At 43.1% G+C, this 23,447-nt stretch overlaps 1 protein-coding gene and 1 long non-coding RNA gene across 5 annotated transcripts in view; one reads left to right on the top strand and one right to left on the bottom strand.

Annotated features, from left to right (window-relative positions):
- The window catches only part of LOC135379098 (alcohol dehydrogenase [acceptor]-like), a 38,817-nt gene extending 19,111 nt beyond the window's left edge, over positions 1-19,706 (bottom strand). The window contains exons 1-5 of one of the 2 annotated variants that reach the window (XM_064612353.1): positions 19,401-19,706; positions 15,520-15,716; positions 13,053-13,242; positions 10,715-10,846; positions 8,920-9,044 (exon numbers count right to left, since the gene is read on the bottom strand). In XM_064612353.1, the coding sequence (XP_064468423.1) occupies positions 8,920-9,044; positions 10,715-10,846; positions 13,053-13,242; positions 15,520-15,716; positions 19,401-19,521 (765 nt within the window). In that variant the 5' untranslated portion in view covers positions 19,522-19,706. The remainder of the gene's footprint in view (positions 1-8,919; positions 9,045-10,714; positions 10,847-13,052; positions 13,243-15,519; positions 15,717-19,400) is intronic. The other variant, XM_064612352.1, reaches the window with a different exon arrangement.
- On the top strand, positions 548-3,857 carry LOC135379100 (uncharacterized). Of its 3 annotated transcripts, XR_010418713.1 has the most exons (7): positions 548-684; positions 1,688-1,726; positions 1,837-1,990; positions 2,407-2,465; positions 2,693-2,858; positions 3,298-3,414; positions 3,779-3,857. It is a non-coding gene; the product is annotated as an uncharacterized LOC135379100 (long non-coding RNA). The 3 variants fall into 3 exon arrangements; XR_010418712.1 differs by lacking the exon at positions 2,407-2,465; XR_010418714.1 differs by lacking the exons at positions 2,407-2,465; positions 3,298-3,414; positions 3,779-3,857 and adding an exon at positions 3,041-3,291.
- Positions 19,707-23,447: the final 3,741 nt, after the last annotated feature.

The raw sequence follows: 23,447 nt of genomic DNA on the forward strand, positions 1-23,447 counted from the left end.
CTTTCACCGCTGTGGTCGTTTTAACGACTTGGTATGCAGACTGTTGGTAGACCATTAATGTACCACTACAACAGCGCTTTCATGCTGTTCATTGCGGATGGCAATAATTTGGAATGTGGTTACTGATTACATTACACTTTAGTGACATTAATTTGACCTTGACCGCAAGCTCACCTGCAGTAAGTTTGTACAAGCGACACGTCAGAAAAATAAATAAAATCTTATATTCACTAAGAAAAAAGTACTAAATTTCTGATTAACAGTTGTATCGCAAATAATTCTACAATTAAGGGACTGCAGATGTTTATGCAATGGGGCAGCATCAGTGAAATCCACAGAAATTCAAGCATCACAGTAAGTGGAACAATTCCTAATACCAATATGTTAAGAGTCACGGTTACGTAATGACATGAAACAAACAGGAGATTGACACAGCAACAGCACACTGTAAAAAAATAGTCGTGAAAAATAAGGGCATATCGCCGCGGGCGCGATCCCGTGTTTTCAAATCACGCGCGTTTCCTGTTATTTCGCGGGGGAGGAGGTGTCTGGGCATGCGCACTGGATCTGCATGGCCTCCAGCAACCGGCACATGTGTGAGGAACGCAAGCGTGCCCCGACTGTCAAAATCGTCAAAGCCAAAGCTGTGCCTCACTCGTGGGCTTTCGCAATAAGATTTCGAAGGTATGTGAACTCTTATTATGTCCTTTATGCTGTCAGCTTTTTGGAATAAAGGGAAATATGCGCCGCCGTTGTGTGTTACCAAATACGTAGTGAATGGCGCCTTCTTCAACGGAATGTTGTCGCCTTCCGCTGTGTTCTCACTTGTAACACTGTCCATGTCGTAGCCATGCATGTTCTTAAAACTTTCTTCTCAAACCACTAAAATGAGCAGTGTGTAACATTCTGGAACTAGTGGATGGGTGTGCGTTCATTCTCGTGGACATTTGAAATCGGCCGGGGTTCACCAACGCCGGTTAACGAGATTGAACGCTCAACCGAGATTGAGTACCCTTACACCTTTTTATTAATAATGTTAATTCGGGACGCAAGATTTATTTTAAATGCTTGTCAGTGCTGTCGAAAGAGAGTTGAATCGCACTTCCAAGTCGAGGGACCCTTGATTTAGTTTAACCGACGTTGATCGAATGAGGCCATTGTGTACAGCCGTCGTTCATATAGTTTTAAGTGTTTGCACTATTTATGAGGCAAATATCACCGCTGTATACAGAATGCATGAAACAAACATGTGGATTAAACAGTAGCAGAAATATTGGTAAAAGAGTTGCCGAGACGTATTTTTCCTTGTTCCGTATACGCTTGAGTATATCTTCGTTGTTAGCACCAAAAGCGTTCGACGACATCGCCTGATATGAACGGGTATCAAGTTACGGCACCGCACTGATGGCACACCAGGAAGCAGAGCCCGCTTTGAATGGGAAGAATAACGTTTGCGCGTCTCTGAGTTTAACGAAAATCTGACGAAGGGCACGATATAATGTGACGCGTTTCGTTAGCTGAGCGGTGTTTGCATGAAGTGATAGTGTTGCAGCACAATACTTTTTTTTGCTACACAGCTTTTACTCTGACGCAGACAACACCTGTTCCTTTTCAGGCATATTCCTCTATACGCCCTTTTTTAATACTTTCGTGGACTTATCTCTTTCTCTATTTTATTACCAAACAGGGTCTGGGCGTATACAGACAAGAAGCAAGCAGCAAACGAGTATGTTCCCTTCTGTGAATGCAAGCTATCTCAAGTATACCTTTATGACTATCAAAGGCACTTCCAAATACATTCATCTATGCATAACGTATCTGTGTCATGTACCCAAGGAGACTGGAATGGAAGCCGCAAACAAGAAAGTTGCTGCAGCCCATATAGGGCTCCAGTGATGAACATGGCTGCCCAGGAAAACATATCTTTGTGTTGAAGCCGGTCTGTGCATATTTTAATGAAGACTATGAGGTCTGCACCTCGTTCCACACTGTAAGTTCTCATGCACCGTCTTGATTCTGAGAGTTCTGTGATAATATGATCATTGACACATTTCTTGGTGACACACATGAAAACGAAAATGTCAAAGATCAAAGTAATATGATTGATGTCTGAAGGTTGTGTCAGGGCGGGGTGAATGAACTTTAATTCAGACACGCAGTTCTAAAGGCAGCAACTAGGCAATCACAGGCGATTTTCTCCATTGTCTCTGTTTCCGGTCCATCATTGATACGGCAAAGTGCAGAGAAAAATTTTGCAAGGAGTAACGAGCGCACAATGCTTTATGGTTATTTTTTTATTATATATTTTGTTTGTGTTTAATCTTGCATATTTTCTTGTGTCTGATGATTATTATATGAGAGTTCAACTGTTTGCATTACTGAGTGAGGTATCCAATCTTTCTTTAGCACAAAGCTGGCCAGACAGCTGTGGAGTGAGGGCCCCCAACACCATGCCTCTGCTATTGGTATGAGGCTGGCTATATGGCTTCCATTTCTTGGAAGTTTTTTTTTACTGCTATTGGCACCTCGCAGTGGTCATTTCTTCTTCTTTGTGTAAAACATATTTCTGTTTTGTGCAACTGAAAGAAAGTATGCTGTCACAAAACAAGGATCTGTGCTGCAGCTGCAACATGGGCTCTCAAAGCATTTGCAGTCACTGCAATAGATTTATGTACATCTATCTCTCTTATAGGGTCATCACTACTACACTTCTCAGGCATTGTTCTTCCCTTGGACAATGACAAAACGCTAACTGCAAGGAGCGTGGAGAAAGGATTGGCGCTTCAGCTCGGAGTGTATTTCAACTACGATGTGCAGTGCCTGCCACCAACGTTTCTTATGTTACAATCCATGCAATGGTATGCGTTCTCATGTATTACACTCATCGTATCATAAATCGTTATCACGTAGTCGACAACTACTCCGCTGTATTCGTCCTTGTATTGTTCATTCTTACCGTGGGGTGAGAATAAGTTTCACGGTCATGTGTTTCAAATGTTTCTTTCTTTTTTTTTTGTCTTTCTATTCCTTGGTTTCACAGATACCGAAAAACCTGCTGCTGCTCTAGGCAACGTGGTGTTATTGGCAAACTTGGTTGTGATACATTGACTTGTGGACAGCTAGGTTTGCAAATTTTATTGTGCCAGTTCCTGGTGGCAGAAGAAAATTAGGGGCCTTCTCTAATTCATGAACAGATGGCCGACCTGCACATGAAGCTTTGAAGGCAGTTCAGCACCTGAGATGCTATAGCATGAAAAATTATGATTGTTGAAAAATGCCCTCCTTTTTATTTCACAGTTATTTTGGACACATCAGCACTGAAAGCGGAACAAAGCACCCCAATGGTAATCAAGCTTAAGTAGCATACCTGTTTGCGTTCTGTCACTCATCTGCGAACTGGGGTAAAGTTGAAAGGTAGGTATCCCATTAGCCCTTTCTTAGTCTGCAATTTGGTGCTGATTATTCTGTTTGGTCCACATTTCCCAAAATGTCATACTTTTGACCGTTAACCATTGTGCTTTTGAGGCCCTATTTGTGAGTCTTGGTATTGTTCCTTGCATCTTCTGCATGTGTTTGTTAGGATAAGCTGAATACTACAGGGCACAACACAAATACTTCTGTGCTTTCACGTACTTTGTCCACGTATGTGCATTGTGCTTTTTAAAGTGCACAGATTCAAACTGTGTGTTGAGCACTTCAGTTAATACATAAATATGTCTTGTCTTTTCGTATGCCTTACACTCAATGTTCTTAATTTCATGTTTTGTTCTGATTTCAGGAGCCATTCCAAGCTGCTGTGCTGGAGAAAGCTACTGCACTGTACATTTCAGTGAATATATTGCTTTATGAACACATAACATGTGGTGTGGGTGTCTGATAATGATACAGGCCAAACACTATTTCATGAAATGATAGACAGTAATTTTTACAGGCTGGTGCATGTTTCTATAATACAGTATCCAATCATAATAATGATTAGCCATTAAACAACAAGAACACATCTTTTAGCTCGGGTTAACACGTAATGTAGGAATACAGCGGCATGTCAATTTCACGATTTTGTGTCATATATCTCGAAAAAACTTTTCAGTCTTTTTCACTGTGTTCACAATTAATACAGCTGCCATGCAGTTAGAGTTTTTTTTTTTTTTCTCAGGGAATATTGTTTGCAGTGCAGCTGGCACTTGTCTGTAAACTGCCTCACATCTTTCACATTTGTGCGCCTGTACAGTTGCAATATCATTTTTAGAACCACAAATTTAGAAAACGGAGAAGAAATGGAGGGGCCTGGCCCGCCCAGGGTATCCCTGGTGGGTAGACTTTGGCCAGACAGTGGGTAGACTTTTAGTCACCAAATTGTCGGTAGACGTTCTACAGGAAGGTGTGTTCCAATTGCCCATAAAAAGGTGACGTGGGTGGTAGACAGTCTGGATACTTTCTATACACAGTCTCATGGCTGGGTGATTAATGTTCTACCCACTTCCTGTAGAAAGGTGATCAATTTTTTTGTAAGGGCAGTGTACTGTTCAAACCGCTACGTAGTAGATTATAACGACCATGTCATATTCGGCAACCCGTATGAGGAGCGCGTCCGCTAGATCCGCTAGGAGCGCTACTCATCGCTCCGCGAGATCTACATCATGATTGGACAATCGAAATTTGGATTTTGAACGCGTAGAAGCGGGCGTACGACTACTGTAGCAAACGACAGCAACAACTCCTATGAAAACACTTAGAATGATGATGATAATCAACTTCGGGGTCAAGACGGCTGCATTAATCCACCGAATGCGACTCGATGTGACCTTTACAGCTCAGTGGCGTTACCGCTTGAGACAAGTTGACTCTCCCACCTGCTGCCACTATGGTGCTCTTGAGGGTCTGGAGCACATTCTTCTCCATTTCCCCCAGTACCAACCTTCCCGAACCGCACTCTCCGAGTCCCTTAGTCAGCTGGACTCTCGCCCCTTCTCCCTCTCGAAATTGCTCGGTCCCTGGCCGAATCCAGCCCAGCAACGATCTGCGTTCAAAGCCCTTTTGACATTTCTGGACACCATCGGACTTGGATCGGTATTGTGAAGGGGTTCATTATTTTATTCCCCACATTCCCACCAGCAATGGGGTAGAGTATCGCTTCTGACGATGAACCTCCCCTCTCTCCATCTCAAAATGAAGTTGTTGTTGTTGTTGCTGTTTGATCAACTTCAGAATGAAATATATTCTATGGGACATCCACCGCTTGTACAAAAATAATTAATATATTACATTATTATTATTATATATCATAAATTGAGGAAGCAATAACCGGACCGAAGAATAGCACCACACTCTAAGAATAAAGGGATTAATTTTACTCCTTCTCGGGACTAAATGCATTGGCACAAAAAATGGTCTCTTTCGGGAGTAAATTCGCGGGAGTGAATGAATGTCGCAGAGTGGAGACTGCATTTCACGCTCTCTTCTAAGGGTCTCAGGTACATAATTCGTGTGCACGCATGAAAATACTTCGAATCAAACCTTCAACCGTGATGTATTGAGTGATACAAAATTATGCCACATATATACGGCACAATTTGCGAAGAAAGAACCGCTAACTCTTTCTTGCTCTGTGTGCGTGGGAAATTGCTGCGTTGGCTGAGTTATACCTCCTTACGTCATCAAATAGACCAAGGCACCATATTTACGTAGACTATCTGTAGCACTCGGAAGACCATTTTCGCAGTTCAGTGACGATTCGCAGTCCTGGGGAGTAAATGTCGAGGTTAAAGGGACTATCGCATCCGGGAACGTATGTATGATACCGATAGGGTAATCTTTGTCACCGCTTCAGAGTGAACTTTGCGAAATTTCTCTTCCGAAAACAGCTAACATATTAAGTAAACGAGTTTTAAAGGTCCGCATTCCATCTGCAGCCAACACGATGATGACGTAAGCTAGGCACACGAATTGGAGCGCAGCGCAGGCGATTGACTGCGAGATCGTCTGCTTGGCGTTCGCATCGCACTATACTGAATGAAAAGTCCTCGGTAAATACGCTGACTTTCGCTTACCAGTGTGGGTGCGGACGTAACCATGTTACGTGAAAAACGGCGTTACACTCCTGGCTGTACGAACACGTTCAACGTTAACCAGAAACAACATTCCGGGAGCCGGTAACAGAGAAGACGCCGTCCCCTAGCATGCCGCCTCGCCCGCCCGCCTGTCGGTCGGTTGTCAAGGCTACCAAGGTCCCTCCGGCCGCTCCGTGATTGGTATTCTCCATGTCAAAGGGCGCGCAGTGATTGGCCTCGTCCGTGTGACGTTTCCAGAGAGGGAATCCCGGAATGCGTTGTCTGCTCTTGCGAAGTTTTATAGCAAACTACACAGGAACAACGCTGCCAATTCGCGTCGGGTTTTCGGCGTTATTATCAGTGACGAACGCGGAGTAAAAAAGTCCTACAGTTTCGGAATCGACCGGGACGGATGCGATAGTCCCTTTAAGGGACTAAAATGGGAAATAACTGGCAATCTAGGGGACTAGAAGATACAATTACTCCCTCTTTCTTTTCTTTTTTTTGTTAGAGTGCGCCGGGAAGGGTCGCCTATGACGTGGTCGTTATAATCCAGTAGGTCGTGATCCAAACACTTTTTTTTTTGCAATAACTGCGTTGCGGCATATATGCCGGCAAAATACGTAGTAGTCACTTGCGTATAAAATTATATTTTTTGACTGTGCAGTATATGGTTATGAGCACTCAAACGTAGCCGCAGGAGAACTTTACAATGTTCTGAGTTTACTGGAACATTGTCAGTAATACGCAGATAGGCATATAGATTTGACTGAGTGGTGGCGGAAGGTCACGTGGAACGTGAAGTCCCTCCGTCATGATGAAAGCTTCACAAGTCTGTAACCGCTCGTTCTATAGTTTTAGTACCATTACAAGAAGGGCATGGGGAAAAAATTTGCAGCTACGCTCTTAAAAAATGGGTTGTACAGTAACTCCATTTTTGGGGAATACACCCTGACCACATATATCACTCCCTTTACAGTGTACAACTACTCTCCAGTAGCCAGTTAAAGGGTTTCACAAAACTCGGAATAGCTCTCACAATGATCGCACATTCTCACAGTAATCTCTAATCTCACAAGAGCTTTCAAAAGGGAGTGGTATACGTGGCAAGGAAAAGGAATTAACGTACACCTGCTTCTTTTTTTTTTTTTTTTTTGAGGGGGCATCACTTCTGCGCAAGACAATAGAGAAATTTTGTTCGCACAGCGCTCAGAACTGGCGTAAAATATCGACGAAGCAGATGTACTGCCGTGTTCTCCTTGCTTTACCCTCGTCAATGACCCATTTTGTAGAATTCCAGGACTATCTGTCGTTTTGTGTTGATCCCGAATTCGCGAATATTTTAGTATGCGACACTCTATGGAGATGGCACCAGATGTTCGAGACGCAGCAAACGTTAATCTACGAAGAATCAACGGCTCTACTTTCTCCTATAAAAAATAATACGTCATTGACTAGAGAAAGGCTAAGAGAGCTCTCCAGTACCAATCTTATGATGATAGTTTAGAGCGTACACGGGTCTTGTGCGAACGAAAATCGCCCATAGATTTCTGAAGAAGTGATTCCCCCTTAAAGCATGGTTCACACTAGTGCGTTCTGCTGCGTGCGGACGCCTGCGTGCGTATGCGTGCGTTGTAGGCAATCCGTATCGCTGTTCACATACCTGCGTCTGAATGCGTGCGTCACCAAACCGTAAGCCAATGAGCGCCGAACGGGATTTCCACTCCGCTGGCCGCCACGTTGAAAACAGTCTCGCGGAGACAGACCTACTGCGCATGCTCGGAAGGCGGCCTCGCGATTCATTCTCCGCGTGCGGGCGGCTGCGTGCGTCGGAAAAAGTTGAGCTCGGGCGAACTCCTTGCGTTCTGCTGCGGGAGGTCGCGCACGTATCTGTTGCCATGGTAACCAGCGCCCGCACGCATCCGCACGCGCTAGTGTGAACCATGCTTAAAGTGAAGCTCCGCTGCTGTTCCGAAAGTATGAAGACGTTGTAATATTCAGAACCGTGGTCCCAACTTCATTCATAAACTCACATTGCTTTCCAAATTTTCATACTCCTTCGTGAGAAATTTGAGAAAAACTACCGGGCGGCGGTTCCACTTGTGACGTCATACTTGGAACTGCGCGGATTGGATAGCCACACCTAGCCAGCTCTGCCTGGCAACCAGTTTGTGTTTACACTCCGTCATGGCCGCTGTATCGTGCTGAAATAGCTGTCACGAGCTATCGGGGACCACCGCACCGTTTTATCATGTTTCTTATAAGAAATACTTCGTCTTCGAGCACGTACTCGTTCTCGTCCTCAATAGCTTTGGTGGTGCTTTCTGCACGCGCAGCCAAAGCTATTGAGAATGTGTACGAGTACGTCACACGTTAGGTGTTAGGTGTTGTTGGTAGCATGAAGCGGGCACAGAATGTCCGCTCACGACGGCCGTCGTTGCACAACGAGGCCATCCTGTAAGGCTTGTTAAAGAAGACCGGCAAAACTACATTTGAGGCTATTAACGACAGCAATTATCACGGAACACACCCAAAACATTCACCTTCGCCCATAGATCTCCGCCATCGCATCGACGATTTGGCGTGAGCCAAGCCACGAGCGCGGCTAAGCCAGGACGAAGCCGGGATTGGTCAGGGTTTGCCGACCACAGGATCGCCGTGCCAGGGAAATTTAAAAAAATGTTTTCTTAAAAACTAAAAACAAATGGGTGAAAATTTTTCACATGTATGCTCCCTGTGCGCAAACGAACGCACAGCCCAAGCATGGCTCCATTCTGTCGCAGTCGAAAATCGGCAGAGCCGAGCTTTAAGAGTGCAGTACTATGCTGCGGTGAACGATGCGTGAAAAACGGTCATTACCATTCCTTACCTTTGTGGCCAGGCTATGCAATGTAATGTGAAGATTGGGGCGTGTTTTCACGATCTTTCGGATGAAAGCTTTGCTGGCGCTGACACGACGGCCTTTAAAAATATCCGTCTGAAACCTTGTGCACCCTGAAAATAATATTGAAAATACCCCTAACTGTGTCATATGATGCACATGTCGATGGGGTGCATTTGGTTTCGTAACACAAAACTGGACCGTCCTGCCTTAACTTTGGTGCCATATACAGGGTGTCCAAAAAAACGTGTCATTGAATTATAATTTAAAAAAAAACTACGCCATCTAGAATCATGCGGTAAACGGCATTTGTTCTTACTAGGTTTTTGCCACCTCTCGATCTGAATGTCGTGTATCGTAAATTTAATTATGTAAGTATTTGCGAACTGAACTGTTTGTGATTTACCACGATAAACCGTACAATTTGTGTTCCACGCTGCTCGTTCTATGCGTGGAATAGCCGAATAGCCGCGGAAATGCTCGTTCTAGCCTCAGGAATCTTCCACCTGTACTGAGTAGCTATGGTGAATACGGCTGCTTCGGCACGGGTAAAGTTTACAGATTTACCCTGTACATTGAGGGCTTTAATGATACGTGCACACAACAGACATTTGTTCAAACATATTGTGCGCATTTTCTCTTAAATACATCGTATTTAATATAATTTAATAAAATAAATATTTATATAAATTTAAATAATTAAATATATCGTGAACATGGTCTTCACGAATGTTACTCCCGCTTGCAAATTGTAAGCCACAATAAGTGTGTGAAAAGTATGCCGCCTCAGGTGGGATTTACCAGTTACGATGTACTTATATGCTCCCAGTTGGATAGTTCATTTAAAGCTTTACTCCCTGGGTTATTTTAGTTTGTTTCATTCAGGTTTATTTAATGAATTTATCTAAATAATACCGTAAAAAATGCTAAAATTAAGGTCCAGCAATACTCGAATTATTGCCGTACATTATTTTATTTTTCGAATCTGCTTCAGGTACTCAGTGCGTGGTGCTTCAGTGTGTGGTATCGGTTTCCGTTTCTGTTACCGCTACCCGGTGTAATACCCCCCCCCCCGTTTGCGTCTCTGGTACCTTTTCCTAGTGGTAACAGAATGTATGGGTGGTCCCTCAGGATGTATGGATGCGTTTTTATTCGAACTTTCCGCACCGGTAGCACAACACAATAATTTGGAATTGGCATATATATTGATATATATCATATTATATATATATATATATATATATATATATATATATATATATATTATATGATATCATTATGTGTATTTGTATTGATTTGTTGAAAATGGGAGGAGGCGCCTATCTGGGACACATTATGCATGTCCCAGATAGGCACCTCCCTCCTGTTTTGAACAAATCAGGACACAGGATGATATCATTCGGAATGCTGGTTGGCTAGGAGCACGTTATGTGGTGAAGTTCTGTTTTAACAGTGTAGGTATATCCCCTCTGCCTGCTTTAAGATGCGGACAACCACTCATTGCAAACTCATGCAAGACAGTATGCGAATCATGTGGGTGGCTTGTGCACGCGAAGTCCACGCAAATGTGTTGCAGGCGTTTTACCCGTTGCATAAAATGACGGTCTAATTTTAAATCCTGACGACGGCAGGCATGCTTTTTTTTCTTTATGGATTACCCGAAGGTCGTGCAGACGGAAACCTGTAGCAAGAATAACCACAACCGACAGCCGTCATACAGAGAAACGGCTACCCATAGGGTCCCCTTCGTACGTCAGAGGCATTACGTAATCGGGCCTCTTACCTGTGTGGTTTTGTCCGTTATAGTCATTCTCTGGGTACCCAAGCTCTGCGCAGCTCTTCAAAAGTGCGTCCGTGATCTTGGACTCGGCGGTGGAATTCGTCACTGGAATCTCTCCGCAATCGTCGTGGTATTCTGTACGTGAGCATGAATACTGTCATTATACAGGGTGTTCCAGAAAACGTGTCATTGAATTATAATTTTAAAAAAAACTACACAAACTAGAGTCATGCGGTCAACGCCATTTGTTTTTACTACGTTTTTGCCTCCTCCTGATGTGAATGTGAGTGTAACGTAAGTTTAATTATGTAAATGTTTGCGAGCATAAGTCGGAAATTTGCCAAGTAAAAGTCACTTTTTAACCCCACCAATGTGAAGAGCGTGTCTAATTTACTCAAATTAATGATAAGTGACGGGGATATTCAGGAGCTTTCCCATCGGAAAAAATATAGCCGAATATCATGCTCTACAGAGCTCCCACAGGGTAGCGCGCAATTAATTTTTCATCACAATCTTTGTCAGCCCGACGAAAGGAGGTTGGAAACCGAGCTCACCCCGGCAACGCAGAAAGATATAACACGAGTATGGTTTATCGCGTCTGACTTTCGCTGGGATAATGATTTCCCTTTCCCAATTTTAGGAACTGTTACTTTTTCTACTATCACTCTGTGGGCTGGCTTTAGAACCTCCTTTCGTCGGACTGAGAGCGATTGCGCTGAAAAAGTCATCGCGCGTTATGGTCCGGTGCTCCGAAAAGCATGATCTAAGAAAAGACCTTCTTGGAACAGCACGGTAAGCGGTACTGCTCCGACGACTTTTTAATGAGCACCGCATTCAAAGACACGGCCCACCCGGGGGCGGACCGCGTTTTCAAAAGGCCCCGCTCCGGTATATGAGGGACCAGCTCCCATTTGCCTCTCCATACAGAGGGGGTTTCAGATATCTTTCCTTCCTCAAGCTCGTCTTATCATTTACGATATTTCCTAAAAATTCCAATCTAAGTCTCCTTCTTCGGTTTGTAAAGTCTTCCCACCCTAGCCTTGACTTTAAATCTCTCGCACTACCAGTAGATCACATACAACTAAACACCAGGGGAGCCGCAATATTTTGAACCCTCTCAAGTCTTTGAATTAGTAACATTTCGTGCGGTTCGCACACCGTACACCCATATTCTATTGAAATAATTGAATTGAATGATTTTTTTTTGCAATCGACTTCGAAAATTGCAAAGCCAAACGCACTTCTTTTACGCGATTATGAAGTCATCCGCGGATAACCTTGGACACAGCAAAAGCTATGCACAGTGTAGCAACAGAAATTATTGATAAAACAGATTAAAAGTGCCGCTTTAGCCCCACCTGCTTTGACGGCGCGCGCAAGGCCTGCCTCCTCATTGCACCTCACGTTTACCTTTCTTTCACCTGCTTTGACCATAATGCTGGTGACGACCGTCTTGTCACAAAGGAAGCAAAGTAAATGAAGGCACCGACACTTCCTCCTCTAAACGCACTTTTCGCGGGTTCTTTGATTTTTCTTTGTGACTACATAGAGGGGCTAACGAGGCACTTTTATTATTTTTGTGAATTTTTTTTCTTGCTATAGTGTGCGTAGTTATTGTTAGGTCTGCTGTTATCCGCGGAGGACTTCATTTTTCTAAAAAAAAAAGTGTGATTGGCTTGGCAATTTTGAAAGTTCGATTGAAAAAAATAAATTTCAATCAATTAAAAACTGTCCAAAGGCAAACGATTCAAGACGCTAATTACCCGAAGTCCCTGTTAACCTCTTTTATCACTTTAGGTGAAACACCCTGTATACTGGAGCCTGAAGAATAATTACCGGCTCTAATTCTGTTATCAAGATTTTGCCAGAAAAGACATCTATACGTGATCAATTAATTAATGGATCTTAGCTGAGTAGTCGTCCAGTAAATGCATACACTTTCTGACTGAATGCCAGCGGGATCGCGTGTGCTTCCTTCAAGAACAGTCAACCATGTAGCTTCCATAGGTCTTTTTATCTAAAAAAAAAGTCTGCATGTTATAAAATACAAACGTCCCGTACAAGTAGAACACGTCAGCGTGTAGCTTTTTATAGCGAGCGTGATCATTTCGTTCGCACTCGACACATGGTTATGAGTGACATTGATTGTCGAATCAATCGTTCGTTTACTGGGATTTTTATATTTTTGAACAGCCAAGGTCGCATGTGAAAGAAACAGAAAAATATATCTGGTAGTTACTAGTTTTTCAGTTTGATTTTGTTATTTGTGTATTCCGAAAACGCAATGCAAGTTTGAGTTACAGTGATATACAAATAACGTCATCACAATATCATTACTCACTTCTGTCCATGTACTTTTCAATCGTGAAGTTCTCTATTTTCTTGTAGTATTCGAGCATATTATCATAGGACCAGCCCTCGGCGCCGCAGCTCACCCAGGTGTCAAAGTCGTACTTGTTCCCACGAACCCAGAGCATAGAGTTGATCACGCTTGACCCACCCAGCAACCTTCCCCTCAGCCAAAATGTCCCCTGTATCGAAACAATGTATCTGAAGATCAGCTCCCTTCTGCTTTGCATACAATATGATTCACACATAGGCATACATGCATTACAACAACACACATGAAGGCTCAGAAGGAAAAGCCTGTGGCACACCTTGTTCGCTGCCATTTTGGCGCGCTCTGCATGAACCGAAAGACTACTAAAGAGATCATAGCGGCGACATAGGCCCGCCATTTTGCTACCTACCCTCAACCGGGTGCTTTGTGCACGAACGCCATTTTGTCGTGGTCGCATGCACTTTTAAAAAATGTGTAATATAACTCATTTCTCTTGAAACATATATCACTCCCTTTTGGAGAGTACAATTACTCTCTTTCATACTTTTTTTTTTACTTTTTAACAGAAGTCTCCTCATTCCAACAAGGGAGTAAGACTACTCCCTCGCTCCCTACTGGAGTCGAATATTGCTCTCCAGTAGGGAGAAGGAGTCTCCTGATTTCGACAAAGTATTAAGACTACTCCCTCACTTCCTACTGGAGTCTAATATTACTCTCAAAAGCAGTTTCCTCATTCCGACCAAGGAGTAGCATTACTTCCTCGCTCCCTACTGGAGACTAATATTACTCTTCAGTAAGGAGTTAAAGCATAACCCCAATCCCTGAAAGGAGCGAGGAGACTCCTTTTCGACAGCAACTGTACTCCCCGAAAGGGAGTGATATACAGTGAACCCTCGTTATTATGACCATGGTCGTTCCCGAAAATTTTGGTCATAATGTGGAATTGTCATATTAATGGGGGGATTTGCAGAGGTTTCACTGCATTGTTCCCCAGGAGCGTGGTCGTAAAGCGCGTATGTCAGATTATCGGGGGTCATATTAACGAGGGTTCACTGTATGTGACAAGGAAAGGAGTTAAAGTACAACCTTTTTTTTTAGAACAGTGTAGTCATCCATGGACAATGATTGTTTCCGTGGTGGCTTAGTGCAGTGATTGTCGTAATGTTATGTACATGTTCATTCTTCGTTTTGTACCCCCGCTACCGTATGCCGCAAGGCGACGTAGCGTAACAAGTAAAGTAACAGCGTAAGTAAAAAAAAAATCAGCGAAAAACAAAACATAAAACATGCATTCGTCATCTGCTTAACACCACCCCAGACTACGCCCATCAATGAGGGGAACCCGAGACAGGGATGAAGAGACGACGCAACAAATTCTCAAACACAGCAAAAACTTTGATGCACCTGTGCCCTATACAGGGTGTCCGACGAGAAAGTTTCAAAAAATCACAAAAAACTAGGGGTGATAAAAGCATGGGGATTGCTTTACGACACGCCTGAAGGATTTTTCCACCTACTGTAATGACTTTCGTTAGTGTAATTAATTAATTAGTGCAATTTCCTTAATTAATTTCTGAAAAATGCCAAGGAAACGTCACGTTTTTCTGTCGGAACTGGAAAGGCCGTGTCTGGAATAGCGTATCGCAGTCAAAATTAGTTGATTTTGCGCACGTTTTTTAGAGAAAATTTGCTACTCGAAAAGCACCCGCAATCCAATCGCAAGTTGGGCGCTCTTGCGGCCTTTGCTTTGCCGCGGATACAAGCTCCGCCCAAGGGCCCTCCCTCTGCGAAGAAAGCAGGAATAAACAAGCAAACAAAATCGGTAAAGAGGAAGGCCCTTGGGTGGAGCTCGTATACGCGGCAAAGCAAAGGCCGCAAGAGCGTCCAACATGCGATAGGATTGTGGTTGCTTTTCGGGTAGCAATTTTTCTCCGAAAAACGTGCGCAAAATCAACTAATTTTGACTGCGATACGCTATTCCAGACATGGTCTTTCCAATTCCGGCCGAAAAAATTAATTAGCGAAATCGCTCTAATTAATTAATTACACTAACGAAAGTCATTACAGCAGGTGGCAAAATCCTTCAGGAGTCTCATAAATAATATCAAATAAATCAATCTCTCCGGGATACTTTTCCCTCTGGGTCTTCCATCTGTATAAACTGTACGTTTCATTAAGCATTTTAAAGTTTAAATAAATTCAATTCAAATCAATTCAATAAAGCAAGTCCCATGCTTTTATCACCCCTAGTTTTTTTTGCGATTTTTTGACACTTTCTCGCCGTACACCCTGTATATCCAAAAAAACCTCCGGAGAGGAGGAACAGGAAGTAAGGATTTGCGTTTGAGAATTTGTTGTGTCGTCTCTTCATCCCTGTCTCGAGTTCCCCTCCTTGATCATGCACCATCTTGTCAGCGCTTTGTCTCTTCGATCGACTACGCCCGTATATGAAGTGAAGTCAACTTACATTTCCGTTCAGCGCGAAGGAGCCGTTCTTCTGTGTCTGTGTCTTGTCAGTCCAACGTGTATCCTCCGGCTGCAGATTCGCAAAAGCGGGAATCTCGGTGAAATCCGTCTCCACGCCGCCAGCTTCGATGACCAGAACGGAGGCCCCTTTCCCGGACAGCTTGTTAGCCAAGAGGCAACCAGCCGTACCGCCTCCCACTGGAATGTCACGGAGCGGGATTGCAGGCAAACTCGAGTTCATTCACACCAGGCTTGGGAATAAATACATTTTTTGAGTATTTAAAGGTACAGCTTGGGACAAAAGTTTACGGAACACGGCACCTGCGTATTTCTGCATCGGAGCGCTTCCCTGCCAGCTATCGCAAAGCGATCGAATAGGAAACGGGTGGTGGGCTATTCTATCCATCTCTCAATATGTATGCCCAGTCCTTTTTGCTGCTAGGTTGTCGCTCCATTGGAGAAATGCTACACCCCGGTGTTCCGTAAACTTTTGTCCCAAGCTGTACTATAAAGCAGTCGAGGTGCAACCTCATGTTTTGTGTGCCCTGAATTGTGTACGTCCTCAGGAGTAAAATGCCACAAAATTTTTCTCACACAGACGTTATAGCTCCCGAAAAAAAAAAGGCAAAATGTAAGTTTACTGGCAACACTGTGGCGAAGCAGACCGACGAAACGCCAACTCCGCCAAGTACGGCGGCGAAAATGTCTCATGCGCACAACTAGGGGTCGAACAGAGCGACGTACGATAGCAGCGCCACGATGATGAAACAAGGCCCAGGTATAGACGTTTAACTACTGAGTGCAAGATTCGGCTTGTGTTTATGTTCTTTCACACAAATTAGGTTTCCTCAAAAGGTAGTATTTGCAAATCCCAACAGGAAAGCCATCTGTTTATCGGTCTCCTTGTTTAGAGGGTTGCTCGACAAATTGAGGACTTCTTCCCACCAGGCGTCGCCCCGACATTCTTGACTGCGTTTTTTATTTACCAATTAAAAATACTTAGAGTAAACTCCTGCGCATATTACTTGTTGTGTTGAACCTTTGAGGCTAGCACTCTCACATCATGCTGGTTGGATAAGTTCCACCAAGGCTGCTTTATAGTGCCTTTAAATATAAATACGAGGCACTTTGTCGAAAGAGGTATTTAAATACTCTTCATAAATACTTTTCAATGTGAGTATTTAAATTCAAAATACAAGTGCAGTATTTAAATACTGCAACTACTACAGTAAATACTGTGAGGAAGATGGCATTTGGAATTACAGAAATAACGATGATTATAACCACAAATCAACAAGCATTAATTACATGTATTTCTACGTGTATTTTATTTGCATTTTTTGTTCATATGACGTGCATGTAATCACGACCGTTGTCCTCAACAACAGTGACAACTCTCTATCTAAATGTTTTTAAAAATTAAAAAAAATAATAATTTTTTCTCCATCTAGTTTTTAACTATAGGACCTGCATCTGTATATTAAATATATGCATATTATTTTGTCAATAATAAACTCTATTTGATTGAAAAAAAAAATGGTTGACACATGCGCATGCTGGCACAAACACGGCATAACTTTGCCCCAAACTCGCCCGTCTTCAGTCAGTATATTCTGTATTTAGGAGTACTTAAAAAGTATTTACATGAATGAATACACGAAATTGGTATTTAAATATAATTATAAATACATTTTTTCCAGGCTGCATTTAAATAAAAAATATACATGCATATATTTATATTCAAAATAGTATTTCAATTAAAATCTATTTAAATACTGCCCATCCCTGATTCACACGACGTCATGGCAATGCAGTGCAGGCACGAGAGTGCAGTATAAGCACAGAAACACAAGTGGATTATTAGTTAAATGTATGGTCAGGGGGCAAGCTGTGATTTATGTTTTGCTCAGCTAAAATGTTTCCGTGGCTAGGTTTCCTTTTTCTTTTTTGTATTCGTATTCTCTTTTTTTTTTGTATACTCTTTATTTCAAAAACTTTATTTCAGGAACTTTATTTCAGGATGATGGGTGGCGAGTTTCATCGCCTGGGGCGATACTCTACCCCATTGCTGGATGGGAAGCGGGGAATGAACGAATGGGTCCCGTTACAATGAGGATCGAAGTCCTGTGGCGTCCAAAAAGACGAAGAGAGCCTCGAATATAGAGCATTGGTGAGCTGGATGCGGCCAGGGGCCAAGCAATTTTGTCAGGGAGAGGGGACGGGAGTCTAGCTCGTTGAGGGTGGCGGAGAGTATGGACAGGGGAGGGCGGTAGTGTGGGCAATAGAGAAGAATGTGCTCAAGTTTGACACTTGGCGACGCCATCTTGCGGATCATTTCAGTGAAGACCACAAGATTTGCTGCCCCCGTACCAGAGATTCGTGTATTTGAAGTAAACTTGTACGTATCTTGGGCACGTACTCAAAGTACCGTATTTTCAGTACTTTTTTCCGGTATTTTGGTACTCTACTCATTACCTTTTGTGACAAGTATTTTTTAAAATTCGTGAAATGCTTTTGTCAGTATTTGCTACTCAGTACTCAAGATACCTTCCTTCCTCATTTAGTACACAATCCCCGCCTGGTGCAGATTTCTGGCTCACTGAAATTTAAAATTTTTCTTTTTGCATTTTTTTAGGGGGTACTCGCGTCTGTGCCATTTAGCTTATTTAACTTAGATGCCGACAAAAGGTTACGGAATATCAGAGCGGCATATTTCTCAATCGCAGCGACACCCTAGCGGCGAATGGGAGTAGACACACTTACTGAGGCATGTACGGAGTACCCTGTCCCCTGCTTATATGTCTATCTGCTCCTGTTTGCAGCAACGGTACCACTCCAATTACTACATACACCACTCCGGTGTTCCGTAAACTTTTATCGAGTCCTGTACAGTAGGCTGGTCATACCGTTGGCCTTTCTTGTCATTAAAGTGCAGCTCCGCTGCTGTTACGAAAGTATGAAGACGTTGTGATATTCAGAACCGTGGTACCAACTTCATTCATAAACGCACATTGCTTTCCAAATTTCCATACTCCTTCGTGAGAAATTTGAGAAAAACTACCGGACGGCGGTTCCACTTGTGACGTCATACTTGGAACTGCGCGGATTTAATACTTGCTTAATTTAATACATGCTTGGAACTGCGCGGATCATTAGCCACACCTAGCCACCTCTGCCTGGCAACCAGTTTGTGTTTACACTCCGTCATGGCAGCTGTATCGTGCTGAAATAGCTGTCACGAGCTATCGGGGACCACCGCATCGTTTTATCATGTCTCTTATAAGAAATACTTCGTCTTCGAGCACGTACTCGTTCTCGTTCTCAATAGCTTTGGTGGTGCTTTCTGCACGCGCAGCAAGTCCGCGCATAGTGCGCTGCCAAAGCTATTGAGAATGCGTACGAGTACCTCACACGTTAGGTGTTAGGTCTTGTTGGTAGCGTGAAGCACAGTGCGGGCACAGAATGTCCGCTCACGACGGCCGTCGTTGCACAACGAGGCCATCCTGTAAGGCTTGTTAAAGAAGACCGGCAAAACTATCATTGAGGCTATTAACGACAGCAATTATCACGGAACACACCCAAAACATTCACCTTTGCCCATAGATCTCCGCCATCGCATCGACGATTTGGCGTCAGCCAAGCCACGAGCGCGGCTAAGCCAGGACGAAGCCGGGATTGGTCAGGGTTTGCCGACCACAGGACCGCCGTGCCAGGGAAATTTAAAAAATTGTTTTCTTAAAAACTACAAACAAATGGGTGAAAAGCGAGATAGCAGATTGAGAGACTATCCTCGTTGAACACGTTTAAAAAATCCTCATACACGCACGGGGATTGTGTGGCCATACCACACCATATCCGAGTAAAAAAAACAAAAAAACTCACCAATTATAAAGTCGTACGTGTCGTTGAGTCGCGTAGTCTCATAGAAAGCTGGGTCGGGTGTCCTGGTGTTAGTCATGAAGGCTGCCATGAAGGCGTATTTAGCGAGGATCCACGTCAACATCCTAGCATCGGCCGAGCGGCAAAGCGTACCAGTGCCCTTGTACACGGAGTTTGGCTTAGTCTTACAGTTGACTCAACCGACGTTTCTTCGTTCCTCAAGCAGCAGCTGTTTTCAGCAACCACTGCTTTGTCCGTTGACCTTCTCACTCTAAGGGTGGATAATATTTCTCAGAACTCATTGCCGTTAACATGCTATGTTGGCTAGAGAATCCGCGCTTAGAGACGTCAACACCTGCATCCTCTCATCCGAACAGGTGACGTCACTACTTATTACTTTAAAGAACTCGTTTCACAACATTTTAAGCCACGATACACTCATGGTTTGTAACTGTCATGGTATTGACCAAGAAAGATGGAAGTCACTCAAAAGGTTAGCCAGCTCTATAGGACTCGAACCTCCATCTTGTGGATTACCGCTACCGTCAGGCAAATTGAGGCTTTGTATGTATACGTCCTTTCTATGTTGTTCCAGCCTCAGAACATCAGTTCTCTCATGTCACAGAATGTTCATCAGTTCCGTATGCACGGATGAATAATCTATTCACCATTTTTGTTTCCTCTTTTCGCTTTAATTCAATAGTAAACGAGAGAAAACGACAATGACAATCAACGGAGAAGAATTTTTTTTTCGACGCAAAGAATGCACTTCATCCATACTAAAAACAAAAAAAAGGAAAAGAGAACTGAAATCCCGAGATGATATTATGATTAGACCTGCCGATACGGGTGGCGGCATAGTTGTTCTGAATACCTCCGACAACACAGCCGAAGCCCCAGAGAATTTAGGTACTCGATTTTCTATATCCTAGATGAGGATCCCACGAAATATTTTTTTGTTGGCGCCAATTTTAAAAAAGGAAACGAACAAACGTGATTGGAGGATTCGAAAGATGATTCGGTGTCCCGAATCTCGTATCCCTGCCTATAGACCTTCTCGCGCTACTCTCAAACCAGCAGTCTCCGTGCGCTCCCCAGCCTCGTACCCAGCGACTACACAACAGGGGTGGACTGCCAAAATCGCTCTACCCATCGTGATGGTGTCAGCCGCCTCTAATGAGCATAGTTGTACGTAAGGTGTTACTAGTAATTGCGTTACTAGTAATCAGTTACTTTTTGACTAATTTTTTAACGTAATCAATTAGTTTTATGAGCGAGTAATTTTCCAAGTAATTTGATTACAATTTTCGGTAAACAATTACTGAGTAATGGACTACTTTTTAACCTTCTGTCAACAATGGCAACCATTTTCAGCAAGCCAATCTGTTCTTCTGTTCCACCGCGAGTTCGACTGAAGCAATGACGCAGAGGTCACTGCGACGGCCATCTCTAGTCCACACTTATCCCATGCACACCACAGTAATATGATAATCTCTTAAAACTGCGACCTACTAGAACAACAGTAAAATAGGTGGCTGTATTGATAAATTGTGCGGGCTGAACAGAACAACAGTAACAAAACGAAGCGGTTGTTTCGATGTTATTTTAAATGCGTACATAAATCTGTAATAAACGCGTGTATGTGTTTTGTATGTTGGTTTCAAATCTATTTGTGAATTTCGCTTATCATGTATGTTGGTGTCTCATTAGAATTTGCAACAAGAGCTCCATGTTTGCACACTGCAGGACTGTTGGCTTTGCTATGGCCCACGATTTAAAAGTAACGGGAAAAGTAACGCGTTACCTTTTTTATCGGTAACGTATTACATTTTCGATGAAGTAATTTGTAACGGTAAAGAATTACTTTTCGCGCAGTAGTAACAGTAATTGTAATCAATTACTTTTGTCGAGTAACGTGTACAACGCTCCTAATGAGTAGGACTGTCGATAACATTCCATATAAGTAGCCATCCGGTAGGCATCTGAGTAGCGCATCAACGTTCGAAAGATCAAGGAAAAAGAAGAAATTGCTCGCTTCCACCTGCGACATGCAGAGTTGTTCATGTGAGGAGTGGTAGCCGATGCGATATCTTTTCTACACTCTTACAAAAAATGGTGTACGGTAATCTCTGCTAGGAGTTCCTTCTGACCTTCACATTCTCGGAATAGCAAGCTGAACAGTACAATGGGGCGGAAAAAAAAAAACCCGGCCAATGTTTCATTAAGTCATAAAAAATGGGCTCGAACTACTTCAGGGGGAACTTGATTTCTTCGCTCCAGAAGGGTGGGCAGCGTTAGGAAAGCGGGTTGACAAAAAATCCGGATATTTTTAAAAAGATCCTCTCCAGTTGACGTTTTTCGCATAAAACCCGAATATTTTAGGAGAATACAGAGAAGCCTTGAAATGTGACACAGAGTAAAAACAAATGCGTGTTTTGCCGTTTTGCTCGATTTCGGATGACCTCTCATAGTTTCGGTTTATGAAACTGCCTGTCCCAGTAACATTGAACGAGTTTCCATTGATTTCCGAAAGGTAGAGTGCCATGCACGCGTGGGTGAATGGTGTAGACACTACATGTCCGGATTAGCTGTCGTACTTCAGATAGAAAACCTCCAGGAAGCAGAAGAAAGCCTCCCCATGAATGAGTAGAATAAGGGGAAGAAACGGGAAAAAAGTTGAATCTGAAAAGTTCAAAAAGTCAACTTCAAGAGTCAAATGTAGAAGTTAATGCTGCGCATACTTGGCCTTTTGTAAACAGCCAACGCTACAATAAAATAAAGCCAGCGTTTTCCTTGGTGACATTGAATTAAGATTGTCTTTCACATCGCACCTCGACAAAATCTATAGAAAATCCGGAATAAATTGTGTCGATAAAATAAAATAAAAAATCCACCGGATAAAATTCACGCGTATTAAATCCCACCAACCCTGTGGAGTGGCATCGGCAGACACCAGGGCGCTTCCGGCGGTGTTACGTCCTTAGCTACGATGCCAGTGAGGCTCGGGCTCATCCTCTGCGCCACTACACTTTTTTCTTTATTTTGTACAGTGCATTGAAGTGAGTTGAATCACCATGTTTCGCATGTGTACTCTGACGGTTTGAGATCTCCGAGGTTTATTTCTCGTATCTCTAAGGGGATTCGGGTATATGCATTCACTTCTTTGTCTGTATTTATAACCTTGTGAGAAGCAAACTGATATTTCTGTTTTTTTTAATTATTTAAAAATTGTTAACGCCGCGAAGCAACTGTGGCTATAAGTCCAAAGCATAAGTCCTGGGCCGACTTCAGAGCGAACTGTGCCGACACTTGAGGCGGCAAAGCGATGATCCTAACCAGTATCCCACGGGAGCTGGTAAACTGGAATTTTCTTCTGTAGTTTGCATCAGCTTATCTAAATCATCGCCGTCGGACCATTTGAAAACTATACAAAAGAGACTTGTCAGAATTGCATCGGATTGCATTTGAATCGGGCGTGTTCCTTCAAGTACAATAATGTGCTAACGTGATGTCCCTAAGTAATAGGCAGCAGCTGCATGATATGATATTTTTTTCACAAGCTTGTTCGTGGAACAGTGGATGCTCCCTCGCTTTTGTCTGAGGTTTGTTTGTTTTTTTATGCCCCTACAAGGTTAACTAGGTGCCCTTGCACATTTTACCCTAGTTTAGCTGATATATATCATCCCCGATGGTTCGAATGCAAAGCGTTTACCATTATATCCAAAATCACGACGTTGATATTTTTTTATCAGATTTTACAGTTTTTAGATCTGCTGTCTATTGTTGTTTGTGTGTGTAATGTTACTCAGCGCTTTTTGCGTTTGATCTGTGTTATTTATTGTGTTGGTCTGTTGTACGGCTGATAGTGCACCTCCGTGCAGGCTTTACCTATTAGTGGCACTGACAATAAATAAAGAAAGAAATAGGTAAATAAATAAATAAATAGAGATCAATAAACCAATCGCAGTCGCTTTCAGGTCGGCTTTTGTCGCTGTCCATCACGGCGACGAGTGGTGCCATGCCAGTGTCCCAATGTGCAGCTCAACATTA

This window comes from Ornithodoros turicata, chromosome 1, assembly GCF_037126465.1.
Source record: "Ornithodoros turicata isolate Travis chromosome 1, ASM3712646v1, whole genome shotgun sequence".
NCBI classification, from domain to species: Eukaryota; Metazoa; Arthropoda; class Arachnida; order Ixodida; family Argasidae; genus Ornithodoros; species Ornithodoros turicata.